The sequence below is a fragment of the Chenopodium quinoa genome, unplaced genomic scaffold (assembly GCF_001683475.1).
Source record: "Chenopodium quinoa cultivar QQ74 unplaced genomic scaffold, ASM168347v1, whole genome shotgun sequence".
Classification (NCBI taxonomy): domain Eukaryota; kingdom Viridiplantae; phylum Streptophyta; class Magnoliopsida; order Caryophyllales; family Amaranthaceae; genus Chenopodium; species Chenopodium quinoa.
Window position 1 is genome coordinate 2,545,247 of NW_018744693.1, and position 14,019 is coordinate 2,559,265.

At 35.1% G+C, this 14,019-nt stretch overlaps 2 protein-coding genes across 2 annotated transcripts; one reads left to right on the plus strand and one right to left on the minus strand.

The window, feature by feature from the left end:
- Positions 1–2,309: 2,309 nt before the first annotated feature.
- Positions 2,310–4,375, plus strand: LOC110702575 (protein DETOXIFICATION 56-like). Its single transcript, XM_021880303.1, has one exon. The coding sequence runs from the start codon at positions 2,603–2,605 to the stop codon at positions 4,115–4,117; it is 1,515 nt and encodes a 504-aa protein (XP_021735995.1). The 5' UTR covers positions 2,310–2,602; the 3' UTR covers positions 4,118–4,375.
- On the minus strand, positions 4,266–13,967 carry LOC110702576 (ATP-dependent Clp protease ATP-binding subunit CLPT2, chloroplastic-like). Its single transcript, XM_021880304.1, has 5 exons — positions 13,692–13,967; positions 13,564–13,599; positions 13,359–13,468; positions 5,943–6,122; positions 4,266–4,724 (listed from the first exon to the last, which is right to left on the minus strand). Exons 1-5 carry the CDS (start codon positions 13,922–13,924, stop codon positions 4,564–4,566), a joined length of 720 nt encoding a protein of 239 aa, XP_021735996.1. The 5' UTR covers positions 13,925–13,967; the 3' UTR covers positions 4,266–4,563.
- Between the last annotated feature and the right edge of the window lie 52 nt (positions 13,968–14,019).

Genomic DNA, 14,019 nt, shown 5'->3' on the forward strand with positions numbered 1-14,019 from the left:
TACAAAATTAATTAGGAAATTGATGTGCTTTTATGACGATTTGCTATATTTTATTGAAATTTTTTTAACAAAATTATAATTCAATTTGTACCTCTGAAATATTGGTATTTTATTGAAAATAAAACTCTAAACTAACAATTTTATCCTAAAATTTTATCCAAATAGAATTTTAAATTAATTTTTTAATCGTCTATTTAAATCTATCAAACGTGGCGCGACACTTGGAGAAAAGTTGAAATGCCAAGTGTCAATACCTCGTGACCTGGCTAAAAGTTTAGCTTTATATATTAGTTATATTATTATTATTATTATTATAAAAAAAAAAAAACTCCTCACAATCTTAAAATTTAATAGACAATAATGATACGTACTCCATATACACATACGTTGTACTTGTACTCCATATTTTATTATTTGCTTATATGGACTTATGGAGTACTTTTTGTTGGCCTAATGGTTGAAGAACCTCCTTCACCTGGGATTCAATTCTCACCCCAATTAAGCAAGTGTGGGATCCCCAATTCCTCCGGCTAGCAAGACTTCTCCCCTAAAAAAACACATCTATCTTGGCATCACCGTCTCACTGATTCACTCTAAAAGGCTATAGGTTCCAAGCTAAGGAAATAATTTAAAACGGAATATGAGTCAACCTGCCATATGATAAATATTATGCACGAGTAGCACTTTTTTTATTTAATAAACGGGATATGAAAGAGGCATTTTATCATATTTGTTCTTGCTCAGTTGAATTGAAGACGCAACACCATGGTGCAAGGAACTTATTGCCTAGTAGCCTTGAATTGGAGCAACTTCTTTAGTTCTTTATAATGTCATAAAATTTCAATTGGCAATGGGCAAATGATACCCTCTTTTACACTTGATAAAAGTTAGATTATTGAATTGAATACGATAGTCGATCATCTAGTGGGGTTGCTTTTTTTTTTTTTTTTTTCCTAAGCTTTCTTGATTTGTGTTGAATAATAAACCTCTCAAGTGTCACCACATATAAGTGTCTCACATTGATTGAAGAAGAGAGAGTTAAACACTTTATAAGGCTAAGGGGCTACTCCTCCTATTGCCATATGGTTTTGGGATGGAACCTCCTTGTACTTGTGAAGTGGACTCTCTCTCTTAGTTTGCGGGTGCGGCTCAGACCCGCGTTTGACATGGTATCAGAGCCAGGCCCACAATATGGGACCTTAAATGGCTAAAGTTCACTGGGCCAAGAGTAGGTCCGTGTGAGGGGGAGTGAAGAAGCACTCTAGCCCGAAAAATCACATGAGACAAAGTTAAAAGGGACCTTACATGTGAGGGGGAGTGTTGAAGAATAAACCTCTCAAGTGTCACCACATATAAGTGTCCCACATTGATTGAAGAAGAGAGAGTTAAACACTTTATAAGGCTAAGGGGCTACTCCTCCTATTGCCATATGGTTTTGGGATGGAACCTCCTTGGACTTGTGAAGTGGACTCTCTCTCTTAGTTTGCGGGTGCGGCTCAGACCCGCGTTTGACAATTTGCATTATTTTATAATTTTTTTGGCTCTCAGAAGCTAACTTTTCTTTTGTTTGTGATTGGAAATTGATTGTCTTGAATAACAAACAATTGGACAAAATAAAGAGGTCAAGCTTTAACTCCACCAAAAATAAAGTAACTTTACTGGCCAATTGATACATCAACTAGGGCTAAAATTAAGAAGCTTTCGAGTTTTTTTTAGCTTTTTTACTATTTCTCATGTTAAGAGAGCCGGGAATGCCGTGGCCCATTTAGTAGCTAGATGAGATACAAATGATTGTTCCGAACGTGTTTGTATGAACTCTTTCCCCCAAAGTATCTTAACTTTGGTGAAACTTGATTTGCAAAAAAAATTCCGGCTAACTTTCCTAAAATAATAATAAAAAAAAAAAAAAAAAAAAAAAAGCTCTTAGTTTTGATATGTTAGCTATCTAGCGTGAAAGAAACAATAAAATTAGAATCGAAATGCACACGTAATCTATTGTTAACAGAATTTTTAACAAATTTTACACTAACAAGAAGTCACATAATTAATTAACATTTTACCATATGATACAGTTATATATATGCTTCCTTAGCTTGTTTATATAATTCTATGCATTTTATAAATATGTTTAATTTTTAATATTTAAAATCATAAAACATTATATTTAGATTATATTAATCGATACAAATTTAACAAGATCATATATTGACTATATTTATTTATGTATAAATCACAATTGAAATGATTAAAAAGAGCTCAATATGAATATTGTAAAAAGTTAAACAAAGGAGCTGGGAGGTTTCTTTGGCATTGGCCTACTTATGATTCATCGCTTGTCATTACACACTCGATGATATAATCTTCATGAATTATTGTATGCTCAATTAATTCCACATTATAAGATAATATCTTTTCTTTATTTTTTTTTTTACACAATTTCTTTACCAAATAGAAAACCATCACAAAACTCATGCACTCACGCTTAATCATCCTTTATCTGACCACAACCCCACCCCTCACTATCTCCCCTTGCTTATTTATCAAAGTCTATTCCACTAACTTTGCCATACCCTATCATCCACACCTTCAATAGATAACAACCATGTCTACAACACCACGGCCAATACCGAAACTAGAAGATAATCATCAATCTTTACCTCCTACAGTGGCGTCATGGACAACATACTTGGTCCAAGATGTTACTTCTGAGCTAAGGAAGCAACAGGGGATGGCGGTCCCATTGGTGATGATGAACTTAACGTGGTTTATCAAGCAGGCAATCACGGTAGCCTTCTTGGGGCGACTTGGTGAGCTACAATTGGCTGGAGGTGCTCTAGGGTTCACGTTTGCAAATGTCACCGGATACTCTATACTGACGGGCTTGTGTGGAGCCATGGAACCAATATGTGGTCAAGCATATGGTGCAAAGAACTACAGACTACTTCATAGGACCCTCTTCATGGCAACTCTTTTGCTGCTCGTCGCCACCCTTCCAATCTCTATCCTTTGGCTGAATATTAGCAAAGTTCTTCCTATTTTTGGGCAACAAGAGGATATGGTAGCTATGGCTCAACGCTATCTTCTTTATCTGCTCCCTGATTTAATGGTGAACGCCTTTCTTTGCCCTCTGAAAGCATACTTGAGTGCTCAGGGTATCACCGTTCCTATTATGTTAAGCTCTACTCTTGCAGTAGTTTTTCATGTTCCCATCAACATACTTTTGATAAAAGCAAAGGGTATTGAAGGGGTAGCCATAGCAGTCTGGATTAGTGATCTTCTAGTAATGTTACTGCTCGCATTATACGTGCTACACATGGAACTGAGGGGGAGAGAAAAGTGGCAGAAAGGGGGGTGGTGGGATCAGGGTATCAAGGAATGGTTTGCCTTGCTCAGCTTATGCGGGACATGCTGCCTGACAACCTGCTTAGAGTGGTGGTGCTACGAGATCCTAGTCCTTCTCACAGGGAGACTTCCTAATGCTAAGGAAGCGGTTGGGGTGCTTGTAATTGTGATCAACTTCGATTATTTGCTCTTCTCGGTAATGCTCTCCCTTTCTGTAAGTGCATCAACCCGGGTGTCCAATGAGCTCGGGGCAAACCAACCAAAAAATGCTTACAAATCAGCCTATGTGTCCCTCATAACAGCAGCGTTCTCTGGATGTTTGGGGGCCATGGTTATGGTGGCAGCCCGGGGTTGGTGGGGCTCAGTGTTCAGCCATAGCAAGGGGGTAATCAGAGGGGTCAAAAAAATGATGGTCTTGATGGCTATGATTGAAGTGGCAAACTTTCCATTGACAGTTTCCGGAGGGATTGTCCGAGGAACAGCAAGGCCATGGCTTGGTACATTTGCAAGCCTTGGTGGGTTCTACTTGCTGGCTTTACCTTTGGGGAGTGCATTGGGTTTCAAAGCAAAGCTCGGGCTTGGGGGTCTTTTCTTGGGGTTCTTGGTAGGTGCATCAACCTGCTTGCTTTTGTTACTGGTGTTTATAGCAAGAATTGATTGGGTCAAAGAGGCAGGCAAGGCTCAAGTACGCGCCTCAACAGGCGAAGAGTTTTTATCAAATGAGGGCTCAGTTAAAACCTTGGAAAAAAGAGAGAATTTTGAAGTTATTACGTGATCACTATTGGTCAGCATTCTAAGACAGAGAATTCAGGCACACCTACAAGTAAGAAAATTATCTGACTGAAGGAAAACAATGGATTCAGCTATGATTTAATCTTCTATGTCCATGAATCACTGCGATACGTAGGATACAAATGTAAATGTAAGAGACAATTGTATGAAATTTCTATATACTAAACCCGAAGATACAAACAATTGTAATTCGGATTTTATAATTCATAAATTCTAGAATAAGTGAATCATGATTTTCCCATCTGGAAATTTTTCCATCGAGGGAATGGTAGTACACAAAAAGCATGTGGAGTGGCAAAGGGACTTTCCGCAACTGAAGAATGTACGAAAAGCTATGAATTGAGCACGTTACTTGAGCTCAGTCACCATTCACATGCTTTCTAATATCAAAGAATTACAATGTTAGCAACATCGAAAGTTAAATATGAATTACTTATCTTCATCAAAACCAGGTTTAGAGCCTATTGATTTAAGCTTGTTGGCCTTCTCATCATCGAAACCTAGGGCAGCCAATATCTTATGGCCAGGAGACTCCTCCTCAGACCATATGCCAAGAAGTAAATCAATTGTCGTAATTACCCCATTTTCATCTGCATAGAGGACAATGCGTAACGAGTCATAATATAAACTGAAGTTCCATTTCTTTTTTCTTTGTTCAGAATCAGCAGTCTAAATTTTGATAGATAAAATAAACCATAAACAAAAGTGAAATCAACATCCAAAAGATAGTGGTAATGTGTCGTCAGTACTCACTACTTTTTACAGGTGCAATCCACAACAAAAGGATATTATAATTGGCCCCTTTAAAGATTTGGTTGGAAAAATTTTCAGACAATGATATAGTTGAACATCAGAAGCAATACCAAACAGAATTTACAACATTGCAATAATTATCATATCTATTGGCATATATTTTACAGAAAAGAAAATACAAAGACTAGAATAGACCCGGTCTACAATAACTTATTGTAGACCCAACCTTGTATACCATACGAATGTGATTATATCATACGAGATGTGATTATATTATTACAAAAGCGATTATATCATTTTGAAACTGTTATGTAAATGTATAACTCAAAAAGTGAATTTATCATTATAAAAAGTATCAAATAGTAAATTACACCAGAATGTGATTATACTATTTGAAACTGTCAAATTTTGAGTCTACAATAATTTATTGTAGACCGGGTCCATACAACACCAATTACTTGTTCTATTTCACTTGACTTATTTCATTTACACGCTTGTCAATGTATACATTTAACCATCAATAATTTAAATTCTTGTAAAGTAAAAATTACAACAAATAGATATTATGATATTATGTATTGAGACAAGTCAAACAAGATCCACATGATTATGTTTTAGTGTTTTACCTCATGTATAGATAACAAAAAAGGTAATAGATGAATGTTTGAACTTTGAATAGTGCAAAAGTCAAACTAGGTCAAGAAAAAAAGAACGGAAGAAGTGATAGTTCATTACAAAACACATATCCCCCACCAACCAGTTGCCGGCACCAGTAATTGACAGCTACATCACTAACTTTTCCCCATGACCCCACATCCATCCCCCTGTCCATTAACCTTCAATTAAACCAAGCAATGAAAGAAGCCATCTTTTTATATAACCTTATTGGTCATCAAGTAGTAAGCTTTGAGCTTAAAGAGACAAATTTATTATTGACAACACTAAGACCCAGCTATGCCATCATTTCAGCAAATCACTAAGATTTAAGATAATAGTAACACCATTACAATCAAGCATGCTGAAGAGCTGCAAGATAATATGAACAAAACGCATACCCGATTTCACCTTCTGGTTCAATGCCCAATCTAGTGCTCTTTGAGCGGATTCAGTCAAAGGGGGATGCTCTGGGCTGAAGAAGTACAAATCACCTTTTCCAAGTAATTTTATACTTTCCTCTTTGACCTTAGTGAGTGTGATTCCATTTTCCCTTAAAAACCTTGAAGCAGGACTAGTTCCTGCAGAGAACCAAAGGTGAAGCTCCAGTTGTAAGAGCCAATGATAGATGAGTACTTTAAATATTTAATGCACCTAAAAAATTTACTTCAATCACTTCAGAAAAATTGATGATTACAGCTTATGGCTATATCTCAAGCCCAATTTGTTTATCCAATATTCTATGGAAAAAATTAAAAAGAGGGAGATAATATACCAAAAAAAAAAGCTCCTTACAAGAGTAAATGACAACAAAGATACACTGCCAAGCAGATTAGTACAAAGCAGATTAGTGACAACAATGATACACTAACAAAGAAGTAGCAATGTAAAGGGCAGGAACATTTTGAAGGAAAAATAAATCAACTGATTTTCTGAGTAGCATTCTTCAACAACTTAATCCTTAGAAAAATCTCCTGAATAATCCTCATAGAACATCTTCAAACTCAAGAACAAACACTGTTTACTAATATGAACAATTTCCAGTTCAAATGCGATAGACAGCAGGAATCAACGCAGGATCTCAGTATCTCACCTAGAGATGACAATATTAAGTGGATATCCGCTAACCCGCTCCACCCGCTTAAAATAAATGGACGAAAACCCGAATTAAATGGATGAGAAGCGGGTGACGGATGAAGCGGATGATGGATCGGATCGGATGTGGATGATATTTTTTTCACCCGCTAACCATCCACCCATCCGTTTAACATATATTAAATTTTTAATCAAAGATTTTTACTAATAAAATATAGATTGTGCAAGAAAATTACTTGTCTTTTTTTTGTTGCAAATTAATTTTTCAAACAATATGTTGTTATTGTTTCTTTTTTATTAATAAATTAAAAAAATTATTATATAAATAACCAAAAATTAAAGTTTATCTGAGTTTTTTTTTTCATTTTAGTACTCATCCATTTATCATCCGCTCCACCCCTTTCATCCGCGGATGATGGACGAACGGATATGGATGATGGGTGAAGCGGATGACGGATGGATGTGGATGGAGCAATTAGGATAATGGATGGATGCGGGTGAAGCTCCACCTGATCCAAATCCGATCCATTGCCATCTGTAATCTCACCATTGCGGCATAAAAATTGTAATAGTTTGGTCCTTCAGCAATTACAGAAAACGAACTCTTTGATCAAGGCAGAAGAACCAATTATCTGCAACCAGCTCAACATCGTTGCCATCATCTGTGGCTGCACTCTTGTTTACAAAAGCTAATCCTCTTAAATAGCTTATGTGTCTAATTCAACATAAACAGTTGATATTAGGAAGACTGAAAGAATTGTCATCACATCCATACGAATATTCAACTTCATGATTATAAACACCTAACTCAGCTTACAGCTTTGATAGCACAGAAAAAGACAGCCACTGCACTACGGCCCTTTGGGTTGATCTTTGTCTACCTTTCCTTATAAGTATAGTTTCTACTATATTACCATTACTTTGCTTTTGTTAAAGGTAAACCAACAGCCATATAGGATAACCTCATTAACCAGAGAGAAAAAGGCACAATAAGGAAACAGGGAAAACGGGATCCTGCACAGTATAATAACTGCAACATAAAAGCTCCAGGAAATGACCCCCCCCCCCTCTCTCTCTCTAGATCTAATGCTCAATACCCCGAGAACCTCATCTTCTCATCAAGCATTAGTACTGAGTACAATGAACTTCAATTTAACAAAAGACGCCTGAAGCAATCCTTGAATAAATATAGACAGTACAATGATCCAAAATTTTAACAGTGACATTCATAGCATGTTTGAGGTCACATTCTCGTACATCATCTTTTTTACTTCATCTGAAGCCCTTTTCTCTCTAAAAAAATTCTATTCTCTAATTAGACTATTGTATTAGGAAACGGACTCAAAGTTGGAATTTACTTTGATTATACGGATATAAGTACATAATATCAATAGGAAACTTTAAACACCCCCACCGCCAATATAATCTAACCTCCAAAGTTCAAAATACCTTCACCATGTAGATCTCTAGCACCTCTAACTTTAATGCATACAAGGGCCAGTTGATACACAAGTGTCCATAAAAGAGAAGACATTCGATAACATCTTTTTCCTAGGCTGGTGTTTAGTTCATTGTTTTCCAATACCCTTTCCCCTCTATACAGTTAAAGTTGTGTCCAATGTTCTCCAGTCTGATTCCCATAACCCTGTCCCTAAACGTTTAGATTCACTCAAACACCTCCTACCCTTTCTTTACAAAAGGCATCATCATTGTACACCCATGAGTACATGACCCACTGGCATCACAGCTTTGCAAGCCGATTTCATCATCACAGCCACATGCCCGCATCCATTACCCACCATACAAATTCAACCTCCATTTGGTTGAATGATCTGTCTACAGAGATCAAACAATCAATTTCAACTGAGGTAATATCGAACAGCAAGAGGTGCAAACAATGGCATCATCCCAGAGTTATAAGAGTGATGTCATATAACCACCATGGATGGGGCCATGCACTTCGCCATCAGAGAAGATTTGACAATTGTGGTTACGGTGGATGTGCAAAGGAAAATTAGAGAGGTGAAAAGAGCGGCATAGTTTGGTTAATATGAGGGTTTCAATTGCCTTCTCAAACCAAACACTAACTAATGGAATATAATTCTTCCCCTACCTAGATCCTAACTAAACTATTAGGGAATCTAGAGATTATTTTCCCAATCCTCCACATAAACACACACATTTCCCCTTCTCAATCATTCCCTTTCACGCCTGAATATTAAAAAATAAATAAATAAATAAAAATTAAAATAAATAAATAAATAAATAAAAAATCCCCTTAATTTTGAGCTACATTGAGTGAAAAGGTATTTGGGAGTGTTATTTGAGAATGGAGACTTAAGTTAGAGATCCATGCACAAGATCCTTTCTACCCCCTCCATTCAATTAGAATCTGTCCATAGAGAAAAAACTATCAATTTCAACTGGGGTAATGTCGAACAGCAAGAGGTGCAAACAATGGCATAACCCTAGAGATAATAAAAGTATTGTCATATAACCATCATGGATGGGGCCATGCACTTTGCCATAATGGAAGTTTCGACAATTACAGTTCAAAAACTTTTGTATACATCCGGTTTACACTAATATTAGTGTACATCGAGCCGTATAAGGGTAACTTTTAGTCAATTTTAGGATAACTTTTTGTCTTTTTTGGGGTAACTTTAAACATATTACAATTTTTATATAAATCAACAAGAAAAGTTTTATAGAGGTAATTTAATTACATTCAATCACTAATAATTGATTTTTAGTCATTTAATATGTGATTCGTTACTAATAAAGCGTAGATAATTTTTACTTGAATTGGGTTACTTTAACGCATATTGGGGGTAACTTTTATTCATTTCAGGGGAACTTTTAATCAATTTAGGTTATCTAAACTAGAGAGGCGAAAGCAGTGGCATTGTTTGATTATACGAGGGTCTGAATCACCTTCTCAAACCAAACATTAACTAATGGAATATAGTTCTTCCACTACCTAAACCCTAACTAAACTATTAGCGAAACTAGAGATTATTTTCCCAATGCTCCACACACACAAGACACAAATCTCCCCTTCTCAATCATTTCCCTTTCTCCCACTTGAAATAAAATCCCCTCAATTTTGAACTACGTTGAGTGAGTGTTATTTGAGAGTGGAGACTTAACTTAGAGATCCATGCACAATATCCTCTCTCTTCCCCCCCCCCCCCCCCCCAAAAAAAAAAAAAGCCGGTGATTGACAAAAAAAAACATATATGTGTAAAACCATCACTTTGACATTTCTCCTTCAATATAAAAGGTAAATAATACTTTTTCCATGAAGCATGATTTGTTACTTAAGATGGAATTGTCTCGACTCAATCTCTATACTTATCATCTTAAGGTTATACATCAACTCAATACCTAGATTTCTCCTATATCGGATCAAGTTGAGTCAGCTAAGGTTGTCTCATCTAGCAACAACCAAATTGACTCTAATTTCTTTAAAACACATATCTTCATTATATATTAGTTACAACACTTTTTTTTATCTCAAACGTACTACTTTGGCTATTAGTCTATTATTACCTCTAAATACGTTATAAGTACAATTAAGAAAAGCTAACATGTAAACAATACACACTAAAATAAATCTAACAAGATTTCACTTGACTAAATTTACTTCTAACATACCGGTGAGCAATGACTATATTTTTGGTCTAAATTTTCAAGAATTAAAGTGTTGCAACTACAATGTAATATGGAACGGAGAATTCCAACATATGAGTTAAAGTGGGGCTACAAAAGTAAGAAGAAATTGAGTTTTGGATTATTCTATTGAATTATAACATGGCAAACCGCTAATTGTTTAACCTTTCAAACAACATTAAAGGAATTTCCAAGCTACTATAAGAGTTGATGGCCCACTGGCCTTCTCAATCTTCATCTTTCACATAGCTTCTTTAGCTTTCTCCTATTCCTACTTGAATTTGATGCAATTAGACCACATATACAACTATCAATATCGTCCAAATTGTTGAGGGGGTGTTTGATTCACTAAGTGGTATGGATTTGGAATTAAGAATGAAATTATGATGGCATGGGGTTGAAACTTGATACTTAATACCATGGGTTTGATTTTGTTAGGGAATGAACCCTTTTCTGTTATTTGACACCCAAAGGTATGGTATAAGTCTCACCCGAATTACCCACCTTCCCCTAGGGTACTTAAACCTCACAACTCGGACCTAAATTACTTACTTTTGAACCAAACATCCCCTAAAAGCACATATATAAAAATTCCACTGCATGGCCCACATCTACATATCGTCAACTTCAACCGCAGAAATCACATTTGGTTCTTTAGCATCCTTGAGACTTTAATGCCGGACACTAATTAATTTTGACTCTAATGTTCTAACCTCTTTTTCCCTTGTATTTCATTTTCCTAAAACTGCCTATGATAGCTTTAGACAATTTCATATTATATTTTTTCCTCTTATTACTGCCATGATCCCTTTCTCTAGGAATTAGAAACCTAAGGCACTTGAGAAGATGAAATTGATGAACAAAAGGCAATCACCACAAAGGAACCATTTCCATTACTATGAGTATGACCCTACACATCCATCAACTTCTCCATAAACTGCATGACCCAAGAAAGGTCTTTGTTCTTTGCTGCTAGTCTGCTACCTAAGGATACTAACACTCATAAACAATCCAAAAATCCTTAACCACACAAAATACTGAACCTTGGTTGCTCACAGCAAAGACCAGCCAATACAGATCCTCTCGCCTAGCATTTGGCAAGCTTGATCTAGATGAACAATTGTCAACCCTAAGTACTTAGGAATCGAGGATCTTTTCGCAAGATCAATCCAACAACGATATTCAATTCAGATGGTCAGTAAATATTTTCTCAATATTTAACACTAAGGAAATCAATAGTACTCATTACAAGTGACGGATCTTGAAACTTTTTCTTTCGGGGGCCAATAACTTCCAACATAAAGTATATATAAAACAAGAAAAGAATAAGATAAGCAACCAATTTTAAAATATAATATGAACATATACAAGAAACTAACTCTAAACAATTAAACCTATAAATTTACAATTGAATGCATTTTTCATAGGTTCATATGTTCATTACTATTATCAATGCAATATCAAATAACAAGTATTGAAAACAAGCCTTTAATTGATAGGTATTAGAAAATAACAACATACTGTAGGTAAAAACTCAATACTTCTAAGTGAGATATCTATTAACCTCAAAATTATCTAGTGGCCTTACAATTATCAATTTTCTTTTGAATGTTTAAATTAATCAAAGTAACATACCAATTTGATTGCACAAAAAAAAAGTTCTTACAATACATTTTTTTTTTAAAAAAAAAAACGAAATAAAACAACAATAATAAGGGGTTGTTTGGTTGCACAAAGAAACTGAAGGGAGTGAAAAATCATGGGAATTTGAAAATGAGTGAGTTGTTTGGTTGACATTAAAAGGTGTAAATGAGAGAATTGCAACTTCCCACAAAATATGGGAAGTTAATTACCCAACCCCCCAGGTAAGTCAAAATTCCCATGATTTACAACTTCCTGTCAACCAAACAACTTTATACAATTCCCATGAATTTGATGTAGGAATTTAATTCCCATAAAATACAAATTCCTATGGGAAGTAAATTCTCATAGCAACCAAACGACACCTAAGATTAATAGCAATAAACGAATTCATTAAATACTCCGTAGTAAATTACAATGATGGTGTGATGTCGATGACTTCATTCTTCAATTAAATTGATGGTTGAATTGTAACTTGGCAAATGGATATTGTCAAAGTGATGACGTAGTACGTGGTAATTCTAAAAGAGAGGGAGGGGTTGTGGACTTGTGGGTCCATCTTATTTTGGAGAGTGGGAAATTAAAGCTGAGTATTAATAATTTTAGGTAAATAATAAAGCATTCCGTTTTGTTATTTTATTGGGCCTTCGGCCTTCCACATGCTATTTTATTAGATAACTTGATTAAAGCTCAATATACGTAGTATACCAGGCTTCTACATATAGTATAATTTTTTTCCAAATCTATCTGGAGCCAAGCCCCGATAAGTCTCTTCTATGATCCGCCTCTGCTCATTCAATTGATCTTGTATGGATCCGATCTACAATAAATTATTTTAGACCCAAAATTTGATAATTCAAATAATATAATCACATTCTGGATGATATAATCACTTTTTTAGATGATATAATTATCTTTTTGTGAGTCATATTTTGATCTCATATCAAACCATTTAATGAGATTATATAATTATGTTTAGGATTATAAAATTTAAAAATCATCTTTTAAATGATGTGATTTATTAATTTGATACTTTTTATAATGATAAATTCACTTTTTGAGTGATACATTTACATAACAGTTTCAAGATGATATAATCACTTTTGTAATAATATAAGCACATTTCGTATGATATAATTACATTCGTATAGTATACTAGAAGGTTGGGTCTACAATAAGTTATTGTAAACCGGGTCTATTCTAGTGCTCATTACATTGGTTCCCTTTAAATTAGGATAAGGACAGCATATATATAATTATTGTCATATCTTAGTAGCATAATTTTTTCAATTTAAGCAACATATTGACATACAAAATAAGCAATAGAATTCGAAAATTGAAACAAGAAATATATTTCATAACCATATGTTTGATCATCCCCAATTCATCAAATCATCATAGGGACTAACCTTCTATAAGTACACCCATAAGAAGTGCTTCAGTCCCAGTTGTAGGGTATTTGAGCTTCCTAGCTTCCAATTCACTCATTGCAAATGACTTTATAGCCCTCCCTGACCACCTAATTCAACCAATCATCAAAACCCCAATTAACACATAAAACCAATATAAATAAACCATAAAATTAACCAAAAAGGTATACAATTTTCAACTCACTTGGGAGTTTTATCACCAACAACCCCATTTGGACTCCTGCCCAAACAAAACAAATAAAAATTGAAACTTTAAACCCTCAAACCAAAATTACGGTATTTCTCAAAAGCAATGAGAATACAAAATCTTACACAGTTGGGAGGCTGACAGTGATAGCGGCAGAAACAGGGCGTCGTTTGGTTGAAATTGAGAGTGATTGAGATGTTCTTGTTGAAGAAGGATTGATGAAAGAGAAAGTAAGATTACCCAGAAATGGATTCTGTGAAGAGAGAGAAATGCAATTAGATGATTTTAATGGTTTTCTGAAATCTGGGAATTGTTGTGAGTGTATTATTCTAGAGATAGATTGGGAAGTGGCAGCCATTGTTGAAGGTTGGAGAAGACGTTAGAGATTGAACAATGTGGGAGTAGTATTTGTGGATTGGTCTCAGACAGTCTTGCTCACTGATTGTTTAAAAC

Coding starts and splice junctions, on each gene's coding strand:
- LOC110702576 (XM_021880304.1), bottom strand. CDS start 13,924: ATGGCTGCCACTTCCCAATCTATCTCTAGAATAATACACTCACAACAA. Junction 13,600..13,691: donor ACTGTCAGCCTCCCAACTGT/GTAAGATTTTGT, acceptor TTGTTTGGGCAG/GAGTCCAAATGGGGTTGTTG. Junction 13,469..13,563: donor GTTGGTGATAAAACTCCCAA/GTGAGTTGAAAA, acceptor TGGTTGAATTAG/GTGGTCAGGGAGGGCTATAA.
- LOC110702575 (XM_021880303.1), top strand. CDS start 2,603: ATGTCTACAACACCACGGCCAATACCGAAACTAGAAGATAATCATCAA.